The following is a 26,598-nucleotide window of genomic DNA, read 5'->3' as shown; positions in this document are numbered from 1 at the left end:
CCTGAATCCTAAGTAACAATAATAAATAAATAATCGTTCAGTGCTATTTCGAAATAAGCTTCTGAAATATTTCAAATTTCCATTTATAAAATATCTCCAATACCCAATTTCCAAATTCTACAGATTTCTATAGAAAGCAATATTCGATTTACGATACCTTTGGAATTCCAAATAATAACGTTGAAAGTTCTGCAAATAATAATGTTGTATTACATAAATATTATTCTTTTAAATATAGCAGTATTCTTTATAGATCGAAGTACGTCTCTCTTCTAGCTATTGCATCTGAAATCCAATAAATTCCTGACGGTGAACAAGAGACTTCCGGCGCTACTCGAGAAGAACGCGATGAGGGTGTACCTGGACGCGAACGGCAACGAGGGCTCCTGGCTCTACATAATGCCTTTCTACAAACTGCGTAGCGATGGTGACAGCGTAGTCGTCGGTGACAAAGTGATTTTGGAACCAGTGAACGCCGGAAGACAAGGTCTGCATGTGGCCGCCAATTACGAATTGAGCGATAATCCCGGTTGCAAGGAAGTGAATGTAGTGAATGCGGCTACGTCCTGGAAAGTAACGTTATTTATGGAGCATAGGGAGAACCAAGAGGAGATTTTAAAGGGTGGCGATGTCGTTCGTCTGTTTCACGCGGAACAAGAGAAGTTTCTTACAATGGACGAGTACAAGAAGAAGCAACATGTATTTCTCAGGACTACTGGTAGGACTAGCGCCACTGCAGCTACGAGTAGTAAAGCTTTGTGGGAGGTTGAGGTAAGAATATTATCGTCTGATTAATATATTATGTGTTCAGGGAACCTAGCGTATAAATCCTTGGTGCTTAGTACTTACATATTGTTAGTATTGGACGGCCTTCAATCGGTGTAGCGAGTGTTAGATCTTGGAATAAATAAAGAATTAATAAATTATTTATTAAGAAATCAAAATAAACGCACAAGGAATTATCGGCGTAGGAATTAATAAGCAAAAAACTAATTAGTAAATAGTAAGCTTGAATAGCAACTGATCTTGCCTCGTAACGATGCATTGATGAATACTTGATCTATGCTACAACATGTCAGGGTTAGATTCTTTCATACATTATTGTTAGTTTACTTAATAATAATACTATTTCTGCAACCGATGATTCGAAAGGTATAGAAATATAGTAATAATAGAAAATTATTTGTTATTAGAGAATATATGTATGCAATATTGACAGGTTTTCAAGCATTTTAATAATCTTTTCTACAGGTCGTTCAGCACGATCCTTGCAGAGGAGGAGCAGGTCATTGGAACTCCCTGTTCCGATTCAAACATTTGGCGACGGGACAATATTTGGCCGCAGAAATTGACACCGACGAACCACGTGAGACCACAAAAGGCAAGCGTGGTAAGATAGATATTTATGTGTAAAATAGAATCGACGACAGTCTTCAGGGAATGTATACATAAAGTTATTACATTTCCCCGCATGTTGTAATAGTAGAGAAGCCTTGCACAGTTATACAATAAACGTTTATAACATACGTGGTTCATACAGTTCTAAATATAATCGTGATATAGATCGTGTGGTTTATAGATCCACCTGGGCCGGTATATAGATTAGTATCAGTACCACACAGTAACGAAATAAGTTCCTTATTCGAATTGGATCCGACTACGTTAACGAGAGGCGACAGTTTGGTCCCACAATCATCGTTCGTCAGGTTACATCATATATGTACGAACACCTGGGTTCACTCGACCAGTGTACCAATCGATAAGGATGACGAAAAACCTGTTATGTCAAAGGTACTTTTAAATGAAACTGATTGCAATGTATACACTGTCAGTTAAAAGTTTAAAATAACGTTCTGACTTATCATATATTATGCTAATTATGTTATTAATAGGAAGTTAATGTTACAGATATTAATGATAATTTTCTGTACTTGTTAAATTTTATATTTTTGACTAAATAATTTCCTAAACTACCTGACTTTTCTTTCTTTAATTCTTGAATTACGTGAGACACGTATTGATTCTAAAATTTTGGTCAACAGTATATACATATAATGCAATCTGCCCTATTTTCCATTCTTTAAAAAAAAAATCGCTTGTCTAAATTGTAATGATATCGCAAGGTGGGTTGTGCAATCAATAAGGAAGATAAAGAGGCGTTTGCACTGAGGTCAGTGTCGCCAGTCGAGGTGCGAGATCTCGATTTTGCGAATGACGCATGCAAAGTGTTAGCGTCAATTAGTGGTAAACTGGAAAAGGGTACGATCTCGCACAATGAAAGAAGAGCCGTGACAAGTTTATTGCAGGATATAGTATATTTTATAGCTGGCTTAGAGAACGAGCAGAATAAATCCGAAGCTTTAGATTTAATCGTTACCAATGCTGTCAGGGATCGGCAAAAGTTATTGCGAGAACAATACATACTTGGTCAATTATTTAAGATACTTCAGGTAAAATTGTTAAATATTGTTAAATATACTTCCTTTGTTATTTAAAATCTCCTATCTAACGTTTTTTTCAAGATATATTTAAGTATTTGAAATTTTCCGCGTCTTTTACTTTTTCAGTTAGATAAAATTTATATTACACGCTTTGTTACGAAATAACTAAATATTTTTAATTGAGTTGAAGATGACGCGAAAGGAAACGATAAAACTTCAATTTTCTTCGCTTCCGAGATGTTAGATAGGACATTTTAACAAAGGAAGATAGTATGAATATTATAATTCTTGGACGCGTAACTCTTCTAAAGTTTTATTTGTAGGCTCCATTCTTAGAGTCTGCGGAAGGTGAGGGACCATTTCTTAGAATAGAAGAATTGAATGATCCACGACACGCGCCGTACAAATATATGTTTCGTTTATGTTACCGAATACTTAGATTATCTCAACAGGATTATCGGAAAAACCAGGTATAGTATATTTAGATGTGATCTCACGTTTAATTATGCGTGTCTATTCGAGATACACTAATTAATGTACCTCATAACGCAGGAATATATCGCGAAACACTTTGCTTTCATGCAAAAGCAAATTGGGTACGATATTTTGGCGGAAGATACTATCACCGCATTGTTACACAATAATAGGAAATTATTAGAGAAGCATATCACGGCAGCGGAAATTGAAACTTTCGTGGGACTTGTGAGAAAAAATATGCACAATTGGGAGTCCAGATTCCTAGATTATTTATCAGATTTATGTATTTCTAACAGAAAAGCGATTGCCGTAACACAAGAATTAATTTGTAAAAGCGTACTAAGCGAAAAGAATAAAGATATATTGTTAGAAACTAGGTAAGGTAGACTTCGTTCATTAACAGCCGTGATTTCATCTATATCGATTTCATATAATAAATTTCTTCAGGATGACGAAAACTCAGGTTGAAGTCGAAGAGTTAGACGAGAAACAGGAGAATGATGAACCACGAATAACTGTGATGGAAGAGTATGAAGTTTTTCTTGTATGGAATAATGGGATGGTTAGTATCGTTACATAAGTTGTATATTTATTTTTATATAGATACAAAGTCTATTTAAAATATTTAAAACGTTTAATAATCTATATAGAAGACAATGTCTTTAAACGAGTTATCAAGAGCAGCAAAGATAGGCAACGTTCAAGACGCAGCCATATTAGACTATTATAGACATCAATTAAATCTCTTCAGCAATATGTGTCTAAATAGACAGTATTTGGCGTTAAATAACTTATCACCACATTTGGACATCGGTCTTATACTCAAGTAAGTACAGATAAAATATTTTGTGATTACTATTTAATTTATTATCGGATATAAAAAACGTTTCAATGAAATATTCAGGTGTATGGAGGACGAAACGGTGCCATATGAATTACGCGCCTCATTTTGTCGACTTATGTTACATCTTCACGTTGACAGAGATCCGCAAGAGCAAGTGACACCAGTTAAATACGCCCGACTTTGGTCTGAAATTCCTTCGAAAATGAGCATTAATGAGTACGTGAATAGAATGCAGAATTATGTGCATACGTAATATGCGAATGTATAATATTTTGAAACATTTATGAAATGTATTGTCTGCTTTTAGTTACGATGCAAACAGGATGCGGGATCAAAATAAGGAAGGCGTGCGCGCCAAGTTTAGCGCAACTATAATGTTTGTGGAAGATTATTTGTGTAATGTTGTGGCAAAGATGTGGTCTTTTGCGGATCAAGAACAGAATAAACTTACGTTCGAAGTAAGACATTTGAAAGAATATATTGAGCATATTTTATTCGCCAAATAATCATTATCGTTTAATGTTACTTTAATAATGTTTTAGGTCGTCAAATTGGCACGCGATTTAATTTATTTCGGTTTCTACAGCTTCAGCGATCTTTTGAGATTAACGAAAACGTTGCTCAGTATTTTGGACTGTATCTCAGAAAACGATGTAGCTGATGGAAAAATTCCGACTGGTGACATTGATTGTAAGTGTTTAAAAAATTATTTTTTATTTACCCTACTCACAATTAACAACGCTTGAACATAACGCTCCTTGTACAGTATTATTACTTCCCGATAATTGTGTCCTTTTTGTACACCATAGAACCAACCACTGTATCTCTTCCATTGACACTATGTAAATGTCTAGTGCAAAATAAATAATTCATATTTTTATTTATTTCGATCCTCCAGTATCCATATGCTTTGACATAAACTAAAAAAAATATTATATTAAACAAATACATATACTGAACATGCACAAATTCTAATATATGTCATATATAATTAACTAACCAATGTTGAAAACAGCTGATTCTGTGGATTCTAAGGACATAGGTAATATATAATTGTGATTTAATGACGACTTGAAATAGTTATGATTCAATTTTTTTAATACAATTTTTCGTTCATGCATGTTGCTCTATAACCTTCGTTGCTTGTTTTGCCCAGCAATTTCCTTTGATGTTTTCCATTTTCGTCGTTCTGTATTCGTAAACATAAATATTTTTATTAATGATAATTATGATTCTGATAACGTAACTATTTGCTATATTTAATCTCTAATACCTCGCTTGAAATAATTTCTTTGCAAATTCATGTAGAAGTAATTAAAAAATTATATATTTAATGAATTAAGAACGGGTTTAAAATTGCTTGTAACATTTGTTAGCGGAAGGTGGAGTATTGAGATGTATTGGAGACATGGGCGCAGTAATGACGAGCTTGACACTGGGTCCAGCTGGCCAAGTATTGGCAGGCAGTTCATCTCCTAGACCAAAACCACTTTTGAAAAAAGAATATCCTCTAGTAATGGACACGAAGCTGAAAATAATCGAAATTTTACAATTCATACTCGATGTTCGATTGGACTACAGGATTTCTTGTTTGCTGAGCATCTTCAAGCAAGAGTTTGATGAAACTGAAAGAGCTTCCGGTGACTTGAGTCTTGGTCAGAAAACTATCGATTTAGAATTAATAGGCACACAAGCAGAGGGTATATTTGGTAGCAGGTAATTTATCATCTATGTTTTTCAGTTCTTTCACTACATATTAGGATATTTCATAAATTATTCTATTTAGCGAGGAATGTGTGGCGTTGGATCTAGATGGCCAAGGTGGCCGAACATTTCTACGTGTTTTGTTACATTTGGCTATGCACGATTATCCACCGTTAGTTTCCGGAGCGTTACATTTGCTTTTCAGACACTTTAGCCAAAGACAAGAAGTTTTACAAGCATTTAAACAAGTACGTTATGCGTGAAATTACGATAGAATCATTAACAGGCGGAGAAAAGAAACAAGAAAGATTTATTAAATTATTGCGAATAGGTGCAACTTTTGGTTTCCGATAGCGACGTTGAATCCTATAAACAAATAAAATCCGACTTAGATGTTTTACGACAGTCGGTTGAGAAATCGGAACTTTGGGTTTACAAATCTAAAGCATCGGAGGAACATGGTAATAAAAAGAAGAAGAGTAAAGAGGAAGAAGATGATGGAGCTACTCCTCGAAAGGCTCCGCCTCAATTGTCTACATCGGATAAAAAAGGTATTCTTGATAATCTTACATATGGAGTCATTAAAAAAGTAAAGAAATAATATAGGATATGGCGTATAAGAGTATAGGAATGTAGAAATATAGAAAAAGATATTGGAGAAAGAATATAGAAATATATATAGAAATATAGGAATAAAATATAATATTCTTTCTAACGTAGAAATTATTTATAATTGTAGGATCTGCGATAGATTTAGACATTGGTCCGCCATTGCACGCAGACCAAGCGGAGGAATATAAAAAGATACAACAGATCCTAATTCGAATGAACAAGTTATGCATTCAAACGATAGGTGGTCAAATAAAACCACGAAAACACGAGCAAAGACTTTTACGCAACGTCGGAGTACATACGGTCGTCCTAGACTTGTTGCAAGTTCCGTTTGACGCGAAGGAAGACGTCAGAATGAACGAGTTGATGCGACTGGCGCACGATTTTCTACAGAACTTTTGCTTAGGAAATCAACAGAATCAAGTTCTTTTACATAAGCAATTGGATTTGTTTTTAAATCCTGGTATACGCGAAGCTCAAACAGTATGTAGCATTTTTCAAGACAATTCGACTTTGTGCAATGAAGTAAATGCCAAGGTGATACAGCATTTTGTGCATTGCATAGAAACTCATGGGAAACATGTACAATATTTGAAATTTCTTCAAACGATAGTAAAAGCTGAGAATCAATTTATTAGGAAATGCCAGGAAATGGTAATGCAAGAAGTAAGTGGTACTCGTATTGGCGAGTAAATCTTAAATCTTTAAACTTAGATTTTTGAAAAATATACGAATTAATTGCGCTTTTCGTCGTAGTTGGTTCAAGCAGGCGAGGACGTTTTGGTTTTTTATAACGATCGAGCTTCTTTCAATCATTTTGTGGAAATGATGCGATCTGAACGACATCGGATGGACGAAAGTAGTCCACTCAAGTAATTCATTTAAGAAATATAATAAGGTAGTAAATTATGTGTTATATCTTACATTAATATATATGTATATATTTTAGATACCACGTAGAATTGGTTAAATTATTAGCTTGCTGTACAATGGGTAAAAATGTTAATACGGAAATTAAATGTCACAGTCTTTTACCACTAGACGATATCGTTGTTATGGTGTCGCATTCAGATTGCATACCTGAAGTAAGTTTATTCATAATTATTTCTGGAGAAATTGTATTTGCAAAATTACAGGTAATTGTTTTAACGGTTTATTTATAGGTAAAGGAAGCATATATTAATTTCCTGAATCATTGTTACATTGACACGGAAGTCGAAATGAAAGAAATTTACACGTCAAATCATATGTGGTCGTTGTTCGAAAAGTCTTTCATTGTAGACATGGGAATTATAGCAACAGCCACACACGATCGTGAACACGCTGACACAGCTCTGGAAAATTATGTGACAGGTTGCCTAATGAATATCATTACAACGTTCTTTAGCAGTCCATTTTCAGATCAAAGTACTACAGTACAGGTATTGTATTCGTCTATTTCAATAATTTTAAATGAACTTTCTGGTTTTCGTTATTTCTCGGTACTGTGTCTATAAATACAATTTTAACGAAATCTAATTGGCTTAAGTGTTAAATTGAAAGGAATTATTCATCTTTGTTATTTACAAAACTTTTCACACGAATTTCCTAACTAATATTGGTATTTATTTAATGGCACTTCAATCTGTTAAGCACAATAATTTATTCGGATATAAGGAATTAACAAGCAAAAACACATTATTTCTTACCACATGTGTCTATATCATTTTAATAACAGCACAAAAGCATTTCTTTTATTCTATGTTATGTTTTATCATTTTCTTACGTAAAAAAGATTTATCTGTGATTATATCCATTTATATTACATTTCAGATTGTACAGCCAATATTTTGATTCTTTCGACTATTTGCACAATGAGATATTACATTTGTATTAAATTGATAAAATATTATTACTTTCTAATATTTCGATTGTATTTATATATAAGTATGGTTTATATAATTAATTCGCTATATACTTAGATACTTTACATTTAATATTTATTATGTTTCATTACTTAACTGCAGTACGTCATAATGGAGGTAATTTTTCGAAAAAGATATGGGCTGCTAGAACTAATGTAATAACTTGAACTTAAAAGTTATATTGTATCATAGTAAATTCAAAGTATATAGTGGTATCATGTAAAAATATCTCTAAGAAAATTGAATTTTCAAATACATATTTAAAGTATAAGCGTAATGAAATATACAGGCATATAGTATATCTACAAATAACATAATCTTAACATATGAAATAATTATGAGCAAAAGCCTGTGCAGTTATTCTGTCACTTAATTTATCTGATAATTTCTTGCTTTGCATGACAAACACATTAATTTTAGGTTTATTTAGAAAAGCCAAGTACATATCACAAACTTATGGAAGCATTAGTATTTATTTATATAATTTAATTTGTTTTATTTAACGCTCCATGGTATATATATATTTTGTTTTTTTTTTTTGGTATACTTGTTTGCCTATACTGGTAAGCCAGAGTAATATAAGTCGATAACTACAGCGTTAATATATTTTTTGATGTGTGCTTGGTAACTGGTGATTGCATCAGCGGCATGTTCTGTGTTTTTGGCATGCAACACCTGGCCTTCTTTGACTCATCAACATTGGTTTACTGGGTCTGGGTGCTGGGTCTATATGGTGGTGGGTTGATTTACTAATAGAAACATCTCCACGAGGCTAGACTTTATTGGAGCATCAAGGAAAGTGACCGGATTACTGATACTAATGTTACTGGCTATGTGAGTACCAAAATTGAAAGAAACGCTCACTCAATTTATGAGCAATTGTAAATACACTTGCAATACTAATATGGATACTGTTGAGATTTAAAACGAAGAAAATCATTTTTCATTACATATATATAATTCATTGAATAGTATAAATTAACCTGAGAAGTTTTATCATTCATAAACACTTTTGTTGTAAATAGGCGTATCTCTTTGTAAACGAATAACAGCACGTATTAAGGGAATTTGAAAAATATAAGTACAGATATGTGCTTCATCGATGTCACGGTGGTTTTCAAATTTCTAAATTTAAATGTTGTAAATAGAAACTTTAATATATATCTCTGGACAATTGTACTAACACATTCACTGTCTTCGACGAACAAGCTTGTTGTATCTGTTCTTCTAACAATAAGTATTAGCCATAAATTATTTATTTTATTTGGAGTACTCTTCTGTATCTATTCTTTTGCACTTCACGCAGCATGAATCTGTGGTTTAATACATTATATGGAACTTTTTCTCTATTGGAGCTTGGCAATGAGTGTGTTATATTACGTACGAAAAACAATTCAAATAATAATAGTAATTTTATTATATCACGAATTTATAACGAATGCATCTTTGCTGTCTAAATTTGAATTTTCAATGAAAGATGCTTTACATATTAAGATTTTATTTAGATATAAATTGTAACAAAAATTTTAATAATACATATATTCCTTTTATATATAACTATATATATATATATATATATACATTTATAAAAATGTTGACAATGTTAAAAGGCATTAAACACTTCTTTTTTAAAACAGACACGACAACCTATATTCGTTCAATTACTTCATGCGGCTTTTAAAGTCTCACAGTGTGGGTGGCTAAATGCTGGTCAAAGATTTAATGTCGAAAATTGTATAAGAACATTATCAGACGTAGGTAAGCTTATTTAGATTGCTCTTATTATTACATTTACAATTTTTCTTTGTATCCATTTTATAAAACAAAAAATACAATTTATTTAAATTATCAGCTAAAGGAAGAGGCATAGCCATTCCAACAGATTTGGAGAGCCAAGTTGCTTCCATGTTCAATAAGGCAGCGATGCTTAGTAGACAAACAAGTAAATGGCTTCAAGCTGCGAAACAACCAAAGATAGAACGTACACAAAGTCAGGTAATTTCTGTCAAAAAGCAATTACTTTATGTTTGACTAATTTCTCTAATAAACGTTAAACCTTTCGTAATCGATTTATAATTGATGTGATCTTTGGATATGTAGAGTGACTTAATTTGTGAGGAAGATAGTAAAGATCAGGTAAAAGTCACTCATAAAATCCTGATAGTGTATTAGCTTACTACACCTATAGTGCTCTAGCGTAGCATATTAGTTAATATTAGTTTGTAAGTAGCATAAAATTACGGACGAATATTATACATAAGATAGAATAACAGGAGTAAATGCATCATAGAAACGAAATATTTATGTGTACTATGTAATTATTACGGAATGATGTATTTTTATTTAGCTAATGCGTTTGGATCGAAGTATCATAGAAGGTTTACAAGACATAGTATCGTTATTGGAAGAACAATTGAAACCACTAGTTCAGTCTGAATTATCTTTGTTAGTGGATATACTCTATCGGCCAGAATTACTGTTCCCAGCAGCGAGTGACGCTAGAAAACGTTGCGAGAATGGTGGCTTCATCAAAAGGTAAATTATCGCTTTATACCATCTCAAGCTTTGTCTAATCCATTATCTTACCTATATTGAGGTATCGTTTCGATATATTGTAATGTAAATCATCAATAATAATCCTTGATCGTTTTTCTACCGTTCAGATTAATCAAACATACGGAAAAGCTACTCGAAGAAAAGGAAGAAAAATTATGTGTAAAGGTGTTGAGGACTCTCAGGGAAATGATGGCCATTGACCCTGAATACGGCGAGAAGGTGAGTTTTATAATATTACATTCTGCATGCAATTACAAGAATCGTATCTACTATACGGAAAAAGAGTCACATATTATGGAAAAGGGCATTCAGTTGTTTCCGACAAAACGTTATTGACATTAATTAGCGGTAACAAATCCTTCAGGCATGCTTTACGTATGCTAGCTAGCTAGCTTGGTAATTCCAATAATCGATATTTTGGAATGTAATTAGCGATCGATGTTATACTTTAGATATATGCGATAATTTCAGCAAATCTTTTTTTCTTTATTGGAGCTTACAGACGCAGCGAGTAAAATGCATGCGCAAATTTGGTAGATGATCTTTTGGCGCGCGATATAGCAGTAAAGACTGTATGTCGAAGTACAAGTACAGAGTATAGGTATAGCTATCGATGAAGATAATTCATTTGTGAATCGCTTATTTTATTAAAATAATATTAATGCTCCATCGATATACGTTGCGACGGGGGGAAGATTTTAAGAATACTGTTTTGGAGCATGCCACTTTTAATTGGGATTTGCTACCGTTAATTAGCACCGCACCTCGACCGATTTAACATGTTACCGTTCTCTAAGTTCTAGTCGAACCTAAATTTACGAAGATTTGTGTCTCCATATCCACTCGTTCTTTACATGTTTGCCGAAAAGCTAAATGCCCATATGTTCACGGCACATTTTAGATGATCAGCATATATACACGATCGACAGTTTTTTAGTTGGCAATATATACATATATTAAAAATAAGGAGAACAAAAATATATGCGAATGAGATAGAAATACACAATAAGCTTCGTGAATATATTATACAAATTTAAAATTAAACAGTGTTCGGGTGAGTAGGTTTCGTAGAATAGATATGTAGGTAAAGATGTTTTCATGCTGCAAACGAAGAGCGAGGGTGTCATGGAAGAAGAAGAAACAGAGCAGAAGGCCGAGTCACAAGAAGGCCGAGGAACAGACTCTGTCGATGAGTCTGAGACTCGTCATATGACTCAGGAAGAGCGGGTAAAAATTAAAGTAGATAACAACGGTAATTTGTGGGCACAACGTATATAAATTGGCAACATGAATTTGATTTATACTAATGAGAATTTTATCTCACCATCACTCTATCGTTATTTATTATCTATATATTTATACAATTTTTGATATTGAATACTTTCTCTTCTACTATTTCTTTTTTCTTTTTTGCCTTTCTTATAAATTATCATATACGTATATACACGCATAGGGCATCCCGCTGATAAACAAGAAATCTAATCTGCTGATGTATCTTTAATATTAAGACCACAACTATTTATATGATATTTAGTAGCTGCTTGCTAACAAGCTACGTGATACATAATTCAATTTGCTTAAGTACAAAATACGATGTACGTTGTGTAGGTAACCTTATGTGCATGTGCTTGATTAATTTTACTACATTATACACTTTGATTCATTTTCTATTCCATTTTCTACTCTAGTATTAATTTATTTCTTCTGTTCATACATAAAATATAATCATCATAGCGTAGGTATGTGATCTCGTGTATGACAAATAATTATGATTTACGATAGGAGGTATTGTACATTGCGACTATGTCGATTTACTTGAACATAAGTAATTGGATTGATAAGCAGATAGATGTTTTAAATAAGTTGAATGATTTCAACTTATCGTGAATCAAAATTTCTAGAAAGTCTCCAGAGTATTATTATTACGTAGTGTAAAATATCTTTCCAAGTACAATCCAGTATGGGCATAGAGTTTAGAAATAAGAAAGTACAGTATATGTACATACACTTTTACTACAAATAGGGTGTACCAATACGTCCATAGATCTTTTTACTATTTTTAACGTAAGCCATACATATAATTGATAGCATGAGAGCAGCAACGTAGAACGTAGAAATCAGATTGTATTTTAAATATAGAATTATCGAATAATTAATAATAATGCTAGAAATTCCAAGAGTATATACATATATACATATAGTACATCTACATATACTGTATGTAAAGCATTTAATTCTCTTTGCTATATCTCCTCATATATGTGTTTCATAAACTAAACATGTTTGAATGTACGACTTATAAACTTTATGTATGATACCTACTTGATTCATCGTGTATTTGCCCTAAAAAGATCTGGTTCCAAACAAATTTTTTCTACTGTACATTTTCCAAAATATACAACAATGTCTTTTTTTGCATCTCTTTAAACATTACAAACTATGTGTAAAGTTAATTATATAGGATATTTATGAAAATACCGAGAACTGTGCAAGTATCTTTTTTACTCTGAAGCACAACTAATGTATATACACATCGATTTAATTATTTTTAGTATTAAATCAATATTATTACTGATATTTTTATAATATATAACAAACAATGCACCGGTGTCCCTTTAAAATATATTCAATTTTTTTTTTTAATTATTATGCACGATGTATTGGTACATCTCAATTGATTCAAATTTGTTTTATCACACCAACGTGTTTCCCCTTTCCTTTTTCTCAGGGAGATGTACTGCGGAACAATCTCCTGGTTCGTTACTTTGGAAAGTCCTTTATACAGAAACCGGAAAACGTGGAAATTGGAGTATCGCATACTGCTCCAATTACACATGGACCAGGGGGTATAAAGAAAATTTTGGAAAACTAATTTTTCGCCACAAAGATAAGGAACAACTTATTTTAAGTATTTCGTTTTCTATAGCTAAACTACTGAGTCGGGCAGGACGCACGTTGCACGAGATTCAAAGTCATCTCGATCGTGAAGGTGCCTCAGATTTGGTAGTGGAGCTGGTGATTAAAAGCGTCCACTCTCCGAGTATATTTGTGGAAGCTATAGAACTTGGCATCGCGTTGTTGGAAGGAGGAAATCCTATTATACAGAAGAGTGTGTTCAATAAACTAATGGGTGGTGATTTGAGTCAATCCTTTTTCAAGGTATATTACTGATAATCTAATTCTTTTTAAAACATTATTGATAAACGACTAAATTAGATAAAAATAAAAAATATAATCTACCTACTTCAGTGTTAGATAAATTAACTTGCTTAAAAATAGAGATATAGTTTAAAATAGAGGATGTAATTTCTGCAGGTGTTTTACGACAAAATGAAAGACGCTCAGCAAGAAATAAAATCCACGGTTACGGTGAACACTTCTGATATAGCAGCGAAAGCCCACGAAGACAAGGAACAGAGCAAAGAAATAGAAAAGATATCAAAGAAGCGTACATCAGGTATAGTAAAACGATATTCCAATAACTTTCATTTATATCTTTTAACATTGATCGCTTCTTCGTACAGGGAAACCCAATGGGATAGTAATAACAGACGAGCTACGAGAAGAATTAAATCAAGCTGCATCCTCTACCGTGCAAGCGTACGCGAATGTGCGTAATCTTGCTTCCGGCGAAGATCCAACGAACAACGCAGCTCTGGGAAGTGCGTTGGAAGATATGATAGCAGAAAAATTAGAAAGGCATCGTACGGGAACAACTGGTAACGAAAGAGACGAAGGGCAATTGAGTGCGAAAGTTTTAGTAATGCAGCCAATTTTACGTTTTTTGCAATTGTTGTGTGAAAATCACAATCGTGACTTACAGGTAATTCTCTTGACTTTCGGGGATATTAAAAATATTTTCTTTAATATTATGCCTCGACTGCGGATGTTTATGCACGATTGTAAATATAGTTTCAAAGTATAATATTCATTATAAAATTTAGTAGATGAAAAAGATTTAAATCTCTGCGTTAAATTCCATTTTTTCATAGCGTTTGTAGACGCGTGAATTTGCATAAATATCCACAATCTAATGATAATATTTACTACATTGAAAATATTTCTATGTTTTTATAGAATTTCTTACGTAATCAAAATAACAAGACGAATTTCAATCTGGTATCCGAAACGCTCATGTTCTTAGACTGCATCTGTGGTTCAACGACTGGCGGATTAGGATTATTAGGGCTGTATATAAATGAACAAAATGTTGCGTTAATCAATCAGACATTGGAAACATTGACAGAGTACTGCCAGGGACCGTGTCACGATAATCAGAACTGTATTGCAACACACGAGTCTAACGGATTAGATATAATAACAGCCTTGATATTGAACGATATTAATCCTTTGGGAAAAACTAGAATGGACCTGGTGTTAGAGTTAAAAAATAACGCTAGCAAATTGTTGCTTGCTATAATGGAAAGTAGAGGAGATAGCGAGAATGCGGAAAGGATTCTGTATAATATGAATCCAAAACAATTAGTTGATGTCGCATGCCGTGCATTCCACCAAGAATCTTTGGACGATGATGGCGACATGGATGATTCTTCTATAGATGGCGAAGAAGGAGTATCACCCAAAGAGGTAACGATCTTACAGATAAATAAAATCTTATTTCTCCTTTAAGAATAGTTAACAAGGATATAATATAATTATTGGTAATTAATTGTTCTTTTAGGTCGGGCATAATATTTATATCTTGTGTCATCAATTAGCACAGCATAATAAAGAATTATCATCGATGTTGAAACCATCTGAACAGAATAATGCAGATCCGAAAATTAACAAGGCATTGCAATATTATGCGAGTCATACAGCCCAGATTGAGGTACAACAGTTACATTTGTACGTACATAATAATTTACTGCTTACGTATCTTTCAAAAACTCGTAATTTACATTAGATCGTTAGACATGATAGAACGTTGGAGCAAATTGTCTTCCCAATTCCTGAGATTTGTGAACTCATTACTTTGGACACGAAGATTAAAGTATTAAACACTACAGAACGCGACGATCAAGGGTCGAAGGTTTCTGATTTCTTTGAAAGGACCGAGGATATGTTTAACGAAATGAAATGGCAGAAGAAACTTAGAGGTACGATGTTTTAACGTTGCTATAGTTAATGTAGTTATTTACTCTTGTTCGTTGAAATCTATTTACATATATTTTTATAATTTTTCAGGACAACCAGTATTATTCTGGATGAGCAGTTACATGTCACTTTGGAGTAATATTTTATTCAACTGTGCGGTACTCATAAACCTTATCGTAGCTTTCTTCTATCCATTTGTAGATTCTGTGCCTAGTAAGTTCTTATACTTTTCTTTTTTTAATTGACAGATTTGCACTAAGCGAACGTATTTAAATATCTATTTTCTTGCTTACTGTAGAATTGAGTTCACACTTATCTGCCCTTATCTGGGCGGTGATGCTTTCGTCAGCTGTTATTGTCATTACCTTACCTCGAGAATCCGGTATACGAACGCTAGTAGCTTCAACGATATTACGATTGATTTTTTCCATAGGACCAGAACCAACATTATGGTTACTTGGCTTTCTTACGGTAAATTCAAAGCAACGTACTTAAAATGAGATCTATTCTTATAACGTGACTGTCTGTAATCGATGTATGTTTCAGGTTGTATTAAAAGTTGTACATCTTATAAGTATTATAGGTAATCAGGGCACTTTGACAAAGAGTCTAGAGCAAATAGTGACAAACGTTGAACTTTTGTATCATATGTCGTATCTTATATTTTGCGTTCTCGGCATTTGTATGCATCCATTTTTCTACTCAGTTTTAGTACGTATTGCATCACTAAAGTAAATCGCGCTTAAACTAAAACCAAACGCATACTAAATTTCATATCTTTTTCTAGCTTTTTGACGTAGTGTATCGCGAAGAAACGTTGCTCAATGTAATAAGATCTGTTACAAGGAACGGAAGATCCATCATACTTACCGCTGTATTGGCGTTAATTCTAGTTTATATGTTCTCCATTATCGGTTTTATGTTTTTCAAGGACGATTTTCTGGTGACAGTCGACGAGGAGCTTGTGTGTGAGTGTTATAATATTATACTTTATGATTGCCTTTTTAATAATAGAGATATTGATTTTGTATGTTTATTAATTACAGCATCATATATGGATGCAGCGGCGGGTACTTGTAACATTGCTGATAATGAAAAATGCGAAGCAACGGAGACAGTATCCCGATATATTCGCGATGGTATTTTTCTTCTCCTATAGAATACCGTTTATATAGAAATATAATATTGGATATAATTAATATAAGATTATTATATTTTTTAGCATTTATTATAAGAAATATAATTGTACGAAATTACAGTAACATCTTCATGTTTGTGCAGTGAACGAAGAAGACAGTCAGGCAGATGTAATTAACGTTGGAGGAGAACTAAAGGAACGGGCATGCGATTCTCTTGTTATGTGTATTGTTACAACTTTGAATCAAGGTTTAAGAAATGGTGGAGGAATTGGAGATATTCTACGGGCCCCATCTAGTACAGTAAGTATAGAAACAAAACCCGAGGGAAACGCTATTATTCATATGCATGTTAATTATATTAATATGCATGTTAATGTTGCAGGAGCCCTTGTTCGTTGCTAGAGTCGTATACGATCTACTGTTCTTCTTCATTGTCATAATTATCGTTCTGAATCTTATTTTTGGTGTTATCATTGATACGTTTGCTGATCTCAGATCGGAAAAACAGCAGAAGGAATTAATATTGAAGAATACCTGTTTTATTTGCGGTAAGATTATTGATATAATTATATTGCCATTTCATTTATGATATATTGTATCGTGCACATATTGTTAACCGATTTATCGTACATTGCCGTTGTTTGTAACATTTCATTCGCAGGACTGAACAGATCATCTTTCGATAACAAAACGGTTTCCTTCGAAGAACACGTGAAACACGAGCATAATATGTGGCATTACCTCTATTTCATTGTTCTGGTAAAGGTGAAAGATCCTACGGAGTTCACAGGGCCAGAGTCTTACGTGTACGCGATGGTGAAGGTAATAGTCCATAGAGCTTCAAAAAATTGAAACATGCTTAAACTTTTAAGCTCTGTGTACTTTTTACAGGATCGAAATCTTGACTGGTTCCCGAGATTAAGGGCCAAATCGTTGGCAGCAGACGAGGGCGAAGGGGAACAAGTAGAGTTAAGAAGTTTACAATCTCAGTTAGAATCCACGCAACAGTTAGTGAAATGCTTGTCTCAACAACTTACCGAGCTTCGCGATCAGGTAATTTATGTTTGACAATTATTTCCAATAGTTGGATATTATTTTCGATCGTTATTAGTTTCGTGGAATATATTTGTCTGTTTTTAACCAGATGACGGAGCAACGAAAGCAGAAACAGCGGCTAGGCCTTTTGAATTCTGCATCCGCGATTTTACACAACGTAACAACGTAAATCTGAGATAAGTGTACTTCAGAATTTCGTTTTTAATCGTACATGAATCTCAATTTGATACTCCAACATGATATTTAATGCATAAGTTTGTGTGTTCTTAAGAAGCATTTAAAGACACTGGGAAATACTATGAGAGTAACACGTAGCATTTGTACGGTTTTGTTCCTAATTTCAACGTAGGGTTAGATGAGAAAAGTTATCGTACTCGATGAGTTGTATTGGTTAAACAGATTGAAGCATTTTACATCAAACATTAATATCTTCAAATATATTTTCAATCAGTTTCATCTCGTGCGAGTAATTTCTTTGGGGTCCGTGTTACTTAAAACGAAACAATCAGGAAGAACATTGTCTTAAATAGAACAACACGATCGTTTTTATTGTTATACACACATAAATAGCCAAAGGATCATATCGAAATATGTAAAAGGAGCATGTTTAAAATTCTTATCGAGAGATTTTAATATTTTTATGACTTGTTTAAAGCGAGTTCTTGAGAATGTGTTGTCTTTTATAGTCGTAGAATGTGTATGTAAAATAACTGTCTGATTGATTTTATAGATTAGTTAATTTTCCTGGTTGTGTTTATAGATGTTTAAGTTTGTAAAATAGAAACCCTTTTCAATCGCTTGTTTTTAGGATCTGTGCGGAATGATTTCGAAGGATCCTCTCGACGAGTCTTTCTGAGTTTCCCAATTTTCGTATCGTTATGAAGAAAAAAAAAACACGCACAGATTTGCAAATAACGTGCGTAGGGACATTTTAACGGAACAAATATTTTTTCTAAGCATTAGGACGCTATAAAAGTTATTGAAGATTTTACTGGTTTTATATAATTTACAAGACGTGTGACAAATTTCTAAACAAATAGATGTTACCTCGTTATGAATGAGTTCATAAAGAATTAGAAAGCAAAGGACAGGATGATCGTTGTAAAATTTTGATGCTTATCTACTATTTGCCTGATGTTGGTAAACAATGAAATATATTACAGTTGCGGAAAATATAGATACACGGTTATGGTGATTGTTTGGAACGGTTATCGTGTGGCAGATTTTCATGTAATTGCTCGTTAATATTTATAAATCAATGTCAATAAATATCGTTGTTCACGTCTGAACGTAAGATATAAATTAAGATAATTGTTGTATCCGAAGTATGTTGAATGGAAATCTATAGGAATTGTTATATTATGCACCGGAGACACTTACGAGGATCGTGTGCAATATATAGTTACGTTTTTCGATTCGTTGAAAGTTTATTTTCCACTAACGTATTTTAACTCGGACGATATCCAACGTCTCTGTCTATATATATAAACATTTATACGTATATGTATATGAATATATTGTATGTTGATATATAATTTTCTTTTTCTTTCCTTTTAAATAGCGAAATTAGATGTATTGTATATATGGATATATTTTGTTGAATGTTTGTCACACTCCATAAATCGTACGTGTTGAGAGTACAATTACGATATAACTCGAAACGTCGTTTCTGTCTGAGCCAATCTTATGGGATATTAGCGAATTGTTATTTAAGACTTTCACCTTGCATCAGAGGGGATAAAATAAATCGCAGATGCGTTACCTGTAGATGTACATGTTTCATCTTTCGACCGTAGGATGTATAAATATGTATGTAGATTGTATTAAAACTCATATGTGAATAAATCGTCCTTTTTTTATCAAATCAACCCTACGATTTAATCAACCTTTACGCGTGGTTGAATAAGATTTTTTTAAACGAGAATGAGACTAAGTTCATCTGTATTTAAGATCATTACAATATCAGGGATTTTAGAATTCTCGCGGTCTACTCGATGTCAATGGTTGGTAAATTTTATCCGTCGATTTCTCTGACATTATGCGAAGTTAGAGATGATTGTAGATATAAAAGAAATGCGAGATCCATCGATTAATTCCCTTTACACCAAGCTTTTGCCACCACGAAAAATTTATAAGAGAACGTATCGACTGGTTTTTTTCGTGTTGCGTAAAATAAGAAACTCGTTTCACCTATCGTTTCTTTTAATGTCACATACATTTGGTAATGTTAAAGTAAGGATCAAATGCAAAAATTAAATATCCCGGTACCCTCGGGATTTTGGTGCGCTATGACAAACATTCAGGTGAAAATTCACAAACAACGCGTAGTTTCTGTTTTATTTTATTCGTACTTTATATGAAACAATTGACTATTTATTGTGACTTAAGTATACGCGGCTAGTACATATATGTAACATATATCTTTTTTTCGTAAGTTAGACGTGCCTTGTGCAAAACCGGTACATCCATTGAAGGAACAGATCGCATTACAATCGTTGTGAGGACGTGATCGAGTAATCTTAAAAAGGAACGGTACACGCTTAATTTCGTTTCTCTTGGTTTCTCGTTAAACGACGATTCTTTACGAACGAACAAACGAAATCTCTGTCGAGAAACGATTCACCGATTTCAAACACAAGTCACTTAAATCACATGCCTGTCTTTCCTGGCCGACATTAATTACATTTATTAAACGTGCGTCTCTTCTTCTCTTTTCTTCTATAACGATACTCTCGTTTTAGTACGCCGATTAATTACAGTCTGACTTTCATCTCTGTTTCGACGAGGTTGCGGAAGAGAGACTGCCGAATATTCTATTCGAGCTTGTTCGCTTATTATACAAATCTTAACATGCGTATGCATCAACGCGGTTAGACTGCCATCCTTCGTATAGATCAGTCGTATCGATCATTACCAGCCTTCCAACGATATACATATAAATTGCACTCTGATAAAATTCAGTCTTTCTATTCGTCAAGGTAAGTCAATTCTCAACAATTTCAAAATTAATATCGAATTCTTAACGCACACGTTTCTCTATTATTTATTAAAGAAAAAAAATGTTAAACGACAAATCGTGCAAATTATATTTATTCGAACGCAATGAACGAAAGTTTGAAATATCAATGAGCGTATTGAGATGGATCGATAACGTGGAAGGTTCGTAATGATTCGACGAATCTCGAGAAACACGAGACCGTCTAATACGTGTCACGATTTAATCAGAAGTTTTAACAGGCATTAAAATCTCTGGTAAGGTAACTGTATTATTACGCAGTGAAATAATACAGCTCGTGTTATCGTAGAGTATAAAAGGACGACATAAAATAAATAACAGAATTCAGCGTATCATACAGTCATAAACCACGGCATATCGTTATTCAGAAACAAAGAATATTACTCATAATATTCTGTATAAATAATGGTAGCGATACCATTGCGGCGTTGTAAAACGTATGAAAACCGGTGAAAACATTTCCGCACCGTTGGATGGTTCTTTTTAATTCAATCAGCCTGTTTGCCTGTTTAGTTTAATATTTTCCTTCTTAGTCGATACGTATATTAAACATTCACAGTCTAGCCTTTATTTCCATCTTAATCTAACGACCAATCGCGTCTCCGAAAGTAAATCAAAATAATTTCTTCTTCGTAAAATATCCTTCGGAAATTTTTTCCATTTGTTATTCGTTTCATCAGCGAATATCTTTTTTTTTTCTCTCTTTCGTTTAAGCAAGCAGGAAGAGATTTTCGATGAACTTCCGGACGAACGCGTTAACAATTATTCGAAATGTGCCTCGGGCACTCGAAGCTCGTTCGTTAAAATACAATCTGTCTTCGTTCGCGGGCTCGCGCCATGTTTTACGGTAAATTGTAATTTACAATAATGCTGAGGTCTTAACGTAGTTCGTGATACTCTGTACAAATCCTACCTATTCTATCCACGTATGTACAAGAACCTATAATTATATAGAACTTCTTCTTACACGTTTATTTTGGCATTTGCGTGAAAGTGATGACGCGTGATTTCTTGCTACTTCAAATCCGTGCATCGCGTTTTTTTTCCCTCCTTGTTTCATCTCGTTACTTTAAATCGCTACAATTATATTCGTACGCGTTCGCAGGATGTGACGTCTAGAAAGAAACGTTAAATATATCTGCGCATATAAAGAATAGAAAAAACAATTTCTGATTTTACGATAGTTCACAGGCCAATCGATGAAATGTTAAATTGACTTAATCCTCGTATATATAAAATTAAAGAGGAAATTGAAAACAATTCAACGATATTAATGACGATGGATGCATTTAAATGTTTCTTCGTGAACGTCTCATCCTCTATATGTATAGATTTATGTATGTATACGCATATGTATGTATAATATGTACATGCTCTATTAGACTCTTATAGTTAAAACGAGTGGTATACACCGACTGATTTTTAGTATATATATATTTTCTCTCTTTCTGATTCGCGTTTAATTTATTTTTCATATATATATATATATATATAATTCGACTAGAGCGTGAAATTCCAAAATTCGATTTCATGCCTTTCATTCTTTGCCAATAACGTTCCCTTATCTGTGTCAATTTATCCGATGAAATTTTAACTTTATCAACATCCACCGGCACGTGACGGCACCGAACACGTTCAATATGTTAAAACGTCGGTAATCGAAAAATACTTGAAAAACTTGGACTAAATTGTTTCGGAATTCTCGTGTCCTTCGATCAGTCATATTCGATGGCCTTGCCTCGCGTGAAATTGCGATTGCGAATTAATCTTCATTACGCGTTTTATTAATCGACATTTATATCGGGACGACGAATTTCCGTTCTACATGAAAAACTGAGTCGCAAACCGGATAATAAACTTTTACAAATTAATCGCTGAATATTACCGTCCAAAGGACTTCGTTTAACCGGTAATTATTTTCAAACGATCTATTCGATATAAATACATAGAGTTCTCGTACGATATAAAAGCGAGGTAAATTCATGGTGATTGATTTCAATATTTTATCAAAAGTGTGCTCCGTGATTACCAGCGCGGTGGTTCTGAAACTTTTACGGGCAAGTTCTCCACAATGCTAGCGAACGTAATATTTCAGCAAACTAACACGAAACTTTATCAAATTTCCATAGAGTGCGCCTCACTTTACGCGATCATCGTTCCGCTCTTTAAACGCTTTACTATTTTAAACTTCACATTATATTTTATTTTTCAGAAAACTGAATAGCTGAAAGAAGTTTTTTTTTTGAGGAAACACGAACCTCGTTGGTATGATATTTTGTGTGTGTGTGCGTGTGTGTGTGAGTGTGTGTGTGTGCAGTGTGCATTATTAAAAGTCTTAGGCTCGTTCGCAGTAGTTTGTCTCTCATTGTGAACAGGAACGTGTATGGATACGGTGTGTCGAGTCGATCCACTCAACAACCGACCGCGTAGGCGAGGAGTATCGCGAACAGAATTAGGATTCGCGCTTCCCGTGACCTGTTTCCGGTTGAGGAGCGAAGCACATGATTCGGTACCGGTGGGGGTGACGGTTCGCTCTTGTGCGTGTTTGCGATTACAAACTGACTGCGCCATTTCATCGTGTATTCCGGTGCTGTCCTTCCTAGAGCCTGCAATCTGCGAACAGGTGTAACAATATTGCCATAACATCCTACAATTATCTCAAATTTAACTATATGCATTTTTTAATCAATTCCGGTGTGCTTGTTAACTTCGACAAAATTGTAAAATCAAAATCAACAAAATCGTTGAACAAATGCCTATTGTTTTTGTAAGTCAATCGAATAGCTGGTATTCTGGAGAATTATTTATTTAATAGTCGATTAGCATCTGTTTCTCTTTCGCCATTCTCGTCTCTTTTCGAAACTCGATGCGAGCAAGCCACGCGAGTAAATGACTACGGTATTTCGATCGAAGCACAGTTTTACAAGATAAAATGATTACGCGTATTGTACATTATTTTTCTCACGTATTTCTGGATATTTTATGTACAATTGGAAAATGGAAAATATTTCTTTAAATAAGTGTTATCTTCTTCTGGCATTTGTACATTATTCTTCCTCGAATATATAAAGAAATATTCGTATCTAAAACGAACACAAATCAAAATACGCAAGAAACGAATAAAAGAAGCACGGCAGAACGAACGATCTTTCCGATGTGCTCTCGAAGTCGTATTCTCTGAAACGCATCACTATTCCTGACTCTCCATCAAGACCGAGCCAGAACGCGATTTTTCATCCGCGAAAATACAAAAACAAAACGATCTTTCACCAGACCTGCGCGCGAAACATCGAAGAATTGCATTCGCGGCTTTCCACGTTCAGGAAACGTCGTATCGACACACAAACCATGACAAATGTAATCTCCGTGCGACTTATCCGGCTTCGAAACGATTCCCCATCGGCGCTGGATAAATCTTTCCGGGCAATCGATTTTTAAGTTGCCGTTACATCGGCGCAAAAACTGAGCTCGCGCGCCAATATAAATTGCTCCTATAATTCAGGCCGCGGCGTCGTAATCTTCGTGCAGAAAGTGTCGCGTAACTGTCGTTACGTCGGCGTCGATGGACGAAGTTTCCGCGAACTTCCGGCTAATCGGCCCATCGAACGGAACAAAGATAGACGGAACTCACCTAACCACCACGGTGTTCGTTTTCCATGGCAGGGTGAAATTTTTGTGGATATTTCTCGAGCAGAATGTGTGCAACCTGAGTCCAGCTGGATCGCCGTTCTTGCTGTATTCGTGTATCGTTAAATTCCAGGCGGTGCAAGGACCTAGAAGAAAGAAAAATAAAAGGAAAAAAAAAAAAGGAGAGTTTTGGCTATCGCGAATTTTTGTCAAGAACAGAGGAATCAACGATGGTTGTGCGTCCTTTTATTTTCTAAAAATGGTCGCATAGGCGGCTTTACGTCGAAACTATGGAGATTACGCTCTTGCAATATTTGCGTAGTATTGCGCTTTTAAAATTTGGAATTACTTTATTAAAACCTTTTAAAAGCTACGTGCACGGTATTATGGAAGCTGTGGAGGATTATTCCGTTGAAACTTTCGTACGTAGTATTCTGTTCGAAATTTAAGATCCTTTTATTTAAATTACAATGAAATAACGATTTTGCGCTATAGTCGGTTATAATTTAAATTGGAATAATTTGAAATTGGTTATGGAGTATCGAACGTATTTAAAAATAGCACGAGAAGGGAAGATACGAGGTTAATGGGTATAGTTAAATCGTCATGTAGAATGCTCGTTTTTCACGTGACCATTTCACGAGACGAGCACGAAACGCATCAATGTCGCCGAACAACCAATTAAGAGAGGTCGTTTCACAATCAATTGCCGCGGATGTAACATTTGACGTGTGTCGGTAAAAAGGACTATCGATGTTTCAGCAATCATCGAGAGCACAGTATAATTGGAAGCAATTGGTTCGCTAACGTATTCGAGACCGTGTAATTTTCGCGCGTTCCTGTACGTATTATGTTCCGTTTCCTTTTTCTCTCTTTTTTAGTATCATTCATAGCCCGACGAATTTTCCCCGCGGGAGAACTGTTTTCGCAACGCTGTTGTAAACAAAAACGAATGACTATCGATGAAGCGTGAAAAATAATGCATACATAGAAATACCTGATCCATACCTATACCATCGATCTCTTTTATTTTATTTTTTTTTTTCTCTGTGAGCGTGTTTTCTGTTGTTGTTGCTTTACGAATGATAAATCTATTCCGGGAAGAGAAATTGGGAAACGATTTTTCGTTTTTTGGCCACACACATAGTTTTTGGTCACATACGAGCTTTTTCAATGATTTTCACGAAATGTTTGAATATCAATGGCTCGAAAAAATTCCAACTCTTGACGCATGCAAATCGCGAATCGCATCCTTTTTTCTCGGTTTGGAGCTTGCGTTCAGGGATTTGTAACTTTTTTTCATTTTTTTTTCTGTTGCCGCATCAACACGAGCTTTGGAGTTTTCCTGGGATATCGAGTTACTAGAAACCTAATGCACGGCTCGGTGCCGTTATATTTTCGTGGTACGCGCACTTCGTCGAATTTGATCGATCGAAATTTTGATGAAACAGACTGTGCAAAACTGCAAGACAGAAACATACATCAATGTTATATTACGTTCCAATGTTTAATTTTTATTATGTTTCTTTAGCATCGGCCACTTTTATCTTGCTTTGTTTAGTTACACGGTTCGGTTAGTTAGTACTTTGTTTGGGTTAGTTACGCTCCTTGGAATTTTTAAATTTCATCTCTCTGTTGTTTTCTTTTTTATATTTAATCTTCAATTTTACTCGACCAAGTAGAATAAGGTTCTTATATGAACAGACAAATAAAAGAGGTATCCACTGTGCCAGTTAAACAAAATTAAGATCCTGTTTGCTTAGAGGAACATATTTTATAGATTTCAAATAAACCCTTAATTAGTCCTTAGACGTCTCGTTAAAGTTCATAGGTCAGAGGTTCGATTCAAAGGCTGTTCATAATTAATTTATAAATCTTCTAATTCGATACATTTCTATCAAATCAAGTTCTGATACAAAAAATCTATTTTATGTACTTTACTAAAAGTAAAAAGAAGGGAACGAAATGTCGCCTAACTAGTAAGAACACGAAATCACATATCTTCCAATCCTGAAAATTAACCTAAGAACCTTGTATCTACCATTTAGACACACTTATACACGAACACAGAGCCGAGTACCCATTGCCTTACTCTGTGAATTCATCGTTCACGAAACGTGGACGA

The 26,598-nt window shown here is 34.2% G+C and overlaps 2 protein-coding genes across 21 annotated transcripts in view; one reads left to right on the top strand and one right to left on the bottom strand.

Annotated features, from left to right (window-relative positions):
- Nucleotides 1-18,724, top strand: part of LOC117206478 (inositol 1,4,5-trisphosphate receptor) — a 46,936-nt gene extending 28,212 nt beyond the window's left edge. For 2 of the 16 annotated variants that reach the window (XM_033445841.1, XM_033445839.1), the window contains 44 exons: nucleotides 277-771; nucleotides 1,252-1,390; nucleotides 1,580-1,791; nucleotides 2,124-2,450; nucleotides 2,765-2,911; nucleotides 2,994-3,295; nucleotides 3,366-3,480; nucleotides 3,569-3,744; nucleotides 3,823-3,978; nucleotides 4,070-4,220; nucleotides 4,305-4,452; nucleotides 4,778-4,804; nucleotides 5,139-5,478; nucleotides 5,549-5,714; nucleotides 5,798-6,017; nucleotides 6,206-6,744; nucleotides 6,835-6,950; nucleotides 7,028-7,163; nucleotides 7,242-7,499; nucleotides 8,085-8,099; nucleotides 8,739-8,816; nucleotides 9,620-9,740; nucleotides 9,835-9,977; nucleotides 10,083-10,118; nucleotides 10,330-10,517; nucleotides 10,646-10,757; nucleotides 11,652-11,765; nucleotides 13,267-13,384; nucleotides 13,465-13,697; nucleotides 13,854-13,995; nucleotides 14,063-14,361; nucleotides 14,616-15,125; nucleotides 15,220-15,369; nucleotides 15,445-15,637; nucleotides 15,726-15,848; nucleotides 15,934-16,106; nucleotides 16,182-16,346; nucleotides 16,423-16,603; nucleotides 16,682-16,774; nucleotides 16,917-17,074; nucleotides 17,157-17,322; nucleotides 17,436-17,596; nucleotides 17,666-17,827; nucleotides 17,919-18,724. In XM_033445841.1, coding sequence (XP_033301732.1) covers nucleotides 277-771; nucleotides 1,252-1,390; nucleotides 1,580-1,791; nucleotides 2,124-2,450; nucleotides 2,765-2,911; nucleotides 2,994-3,295; nucleotides 3,366-3,480; nucleotides 3,569-3,744; nucleotides 3,823-3,978; nucleotides 4,070-4,220; nucleotides 4,305-4,452; nucleotides 4,778-4,804; nucleotides 5,139-5,478; nucleotides 5,549-5,714; nucleotides 5,798-6,017; nucleotides 6,206-6,744; nucleotides 6,835-6,950; nucleotides 7,028-7,163; nucleotides 7,242-7,499; nucleotides 8,085-8,099; nucleotides 8,739-8,816; nucleotides 9,620-9,740; nucleotides 9,835-9,977; nucleotides 10,083-10,118; nucleotides 10,330-10,517; nucleotides 10,646-10,757; nucleotides 11,652-11,765; nucleotides 13,267-13,384; nucleotides 13,465-13,697; nucleotides 13,854-13,995; nucleotides 14,063-14,361; nucleotides 14,616-15,125; nucleotides 15,220-15,369; nucleotides 15,445-15,637; nucleotides 15,726-15,848; nucleotides 15,934-16,106; nucleotides 16,182-16,346; nucleotides 16,423-16,603; nucleotides 16,682-16,774; nucleotides 16,917-17,074; nucleotides 17,157-17,322; nucleotides 17,436-17,596; nucleotides 17,666-17,827; nucleotides 17,919-17,999 — 8,085 coding nt within the window. In that variant the 3' untranslated portion in view covers nucleotides 18,000-18,724. The remainder of the gene's footprint in view (nucleotides 1-276; nucleotides 772-1,251; nucleotides 1,391-1,579; nucleotides 1,792-2,123; nucleotides 2,451-2,764; nucleotides 2,912-2,993; nucleotides 3,296-3,365; nucleotides 3,481-3,568; nucleotides 3,745-3,822; nucleotides 3,979-4,069; nucleotides 4,221-4,304; nucleotides 4,453-4,777; nucleotides 4,805-5,138; nucleotides 5,479-5,548; nucleotides 5,715-5,797; nucleotides 6,018-6,205; nucleotides 6,745-6,834; nucleotides 6,951-7,027; nucleotides 7,164-7,241; nucleotides 7,500-8,084; nucleotides 8,100-8,738; nucleotides 8,817-9,619; nucleotides 9,741-9,834; nucleotides 9,978-10,082; nucleotides 10,119-10,329; nucleotides 10,518-10,645; nucleotides 10,758-11,651; nucleotides 11,766-13,266; nucleotides 13,385-13,464; nucleotides 13,698-13,853; nucleotides 13,996-14,062; nucleotides 14,362-14,615; nucleotides 15,126-15,219; nucleotides 15,370-15,444; nucleotides 15,638-15,725; nucleotides 15,849-15,933; nucleotides 16,107-16,181; nucleotides 16,347-16,422; nucleotides 16,604-16,681; nucleotides 16,775-16,916; nucleotides 17,075-17,156; nucleotides 17,323-17,435; nucleotides 17,597-17,665; nucleotides 17,828-17,918) is intronic. The other 14 variants (XM_033445842.1, XM_033445844.1, XM_033445843.1 and 11 more) reach the window with 14 other exon arrangements.
- Nucleotides 18,725-22,324: 3,600 nt separating this feature from the next.
- LOC117206565 overlaps nucleotides 22,325-26,598 on the bottom strand; it is a 271,415-nt gene continuing 267,141 nt past the window's right edge. For all 5 annotated transcript variants that reach the window (XM_033446038.1, XM_033446040.1, XM_033446039.1 and 2 more), the window contains exons 16-17: nucleotides 24,478-24,619; nucleotides 22,325-23,459 (exon numbers count right to left, since the gene is read on the bottom strand). In XM_033446038.1, the coding sequence (XP_033301929.1) occupies nucleotides 23,258-23,459; nucleotides 24,478-24,619 (344 nt within the window). In that variant the 3' untranslated portion in view covers nucleotides 22,325-23,257. The remainder of the gene's footprint in view (nucleotides 23,460-24,477; nucleotides 24,620-26,598) is intronic.

Source organism: Bombus bifarius, unplaced genomic scaffold (genome assembly GCF_011952205.1).
Source record: "Bombus bifarius isolate JDL3187 unplaced genomic scaffold, Bbif_JDL3187 scf7180000008008, whole genome shotgun sequence".
In the NCBI taxonomy this organism is placed as follows: domain Eukaryota; kingdom Metazoa; phylum Arthropoda; class Insecta; order Hymenoptera; family Apidae; genus Bombus; species Bombus bifarius.
This window is presented reverse-complemented; position numbering and strand designations above follow the sequence as displayed.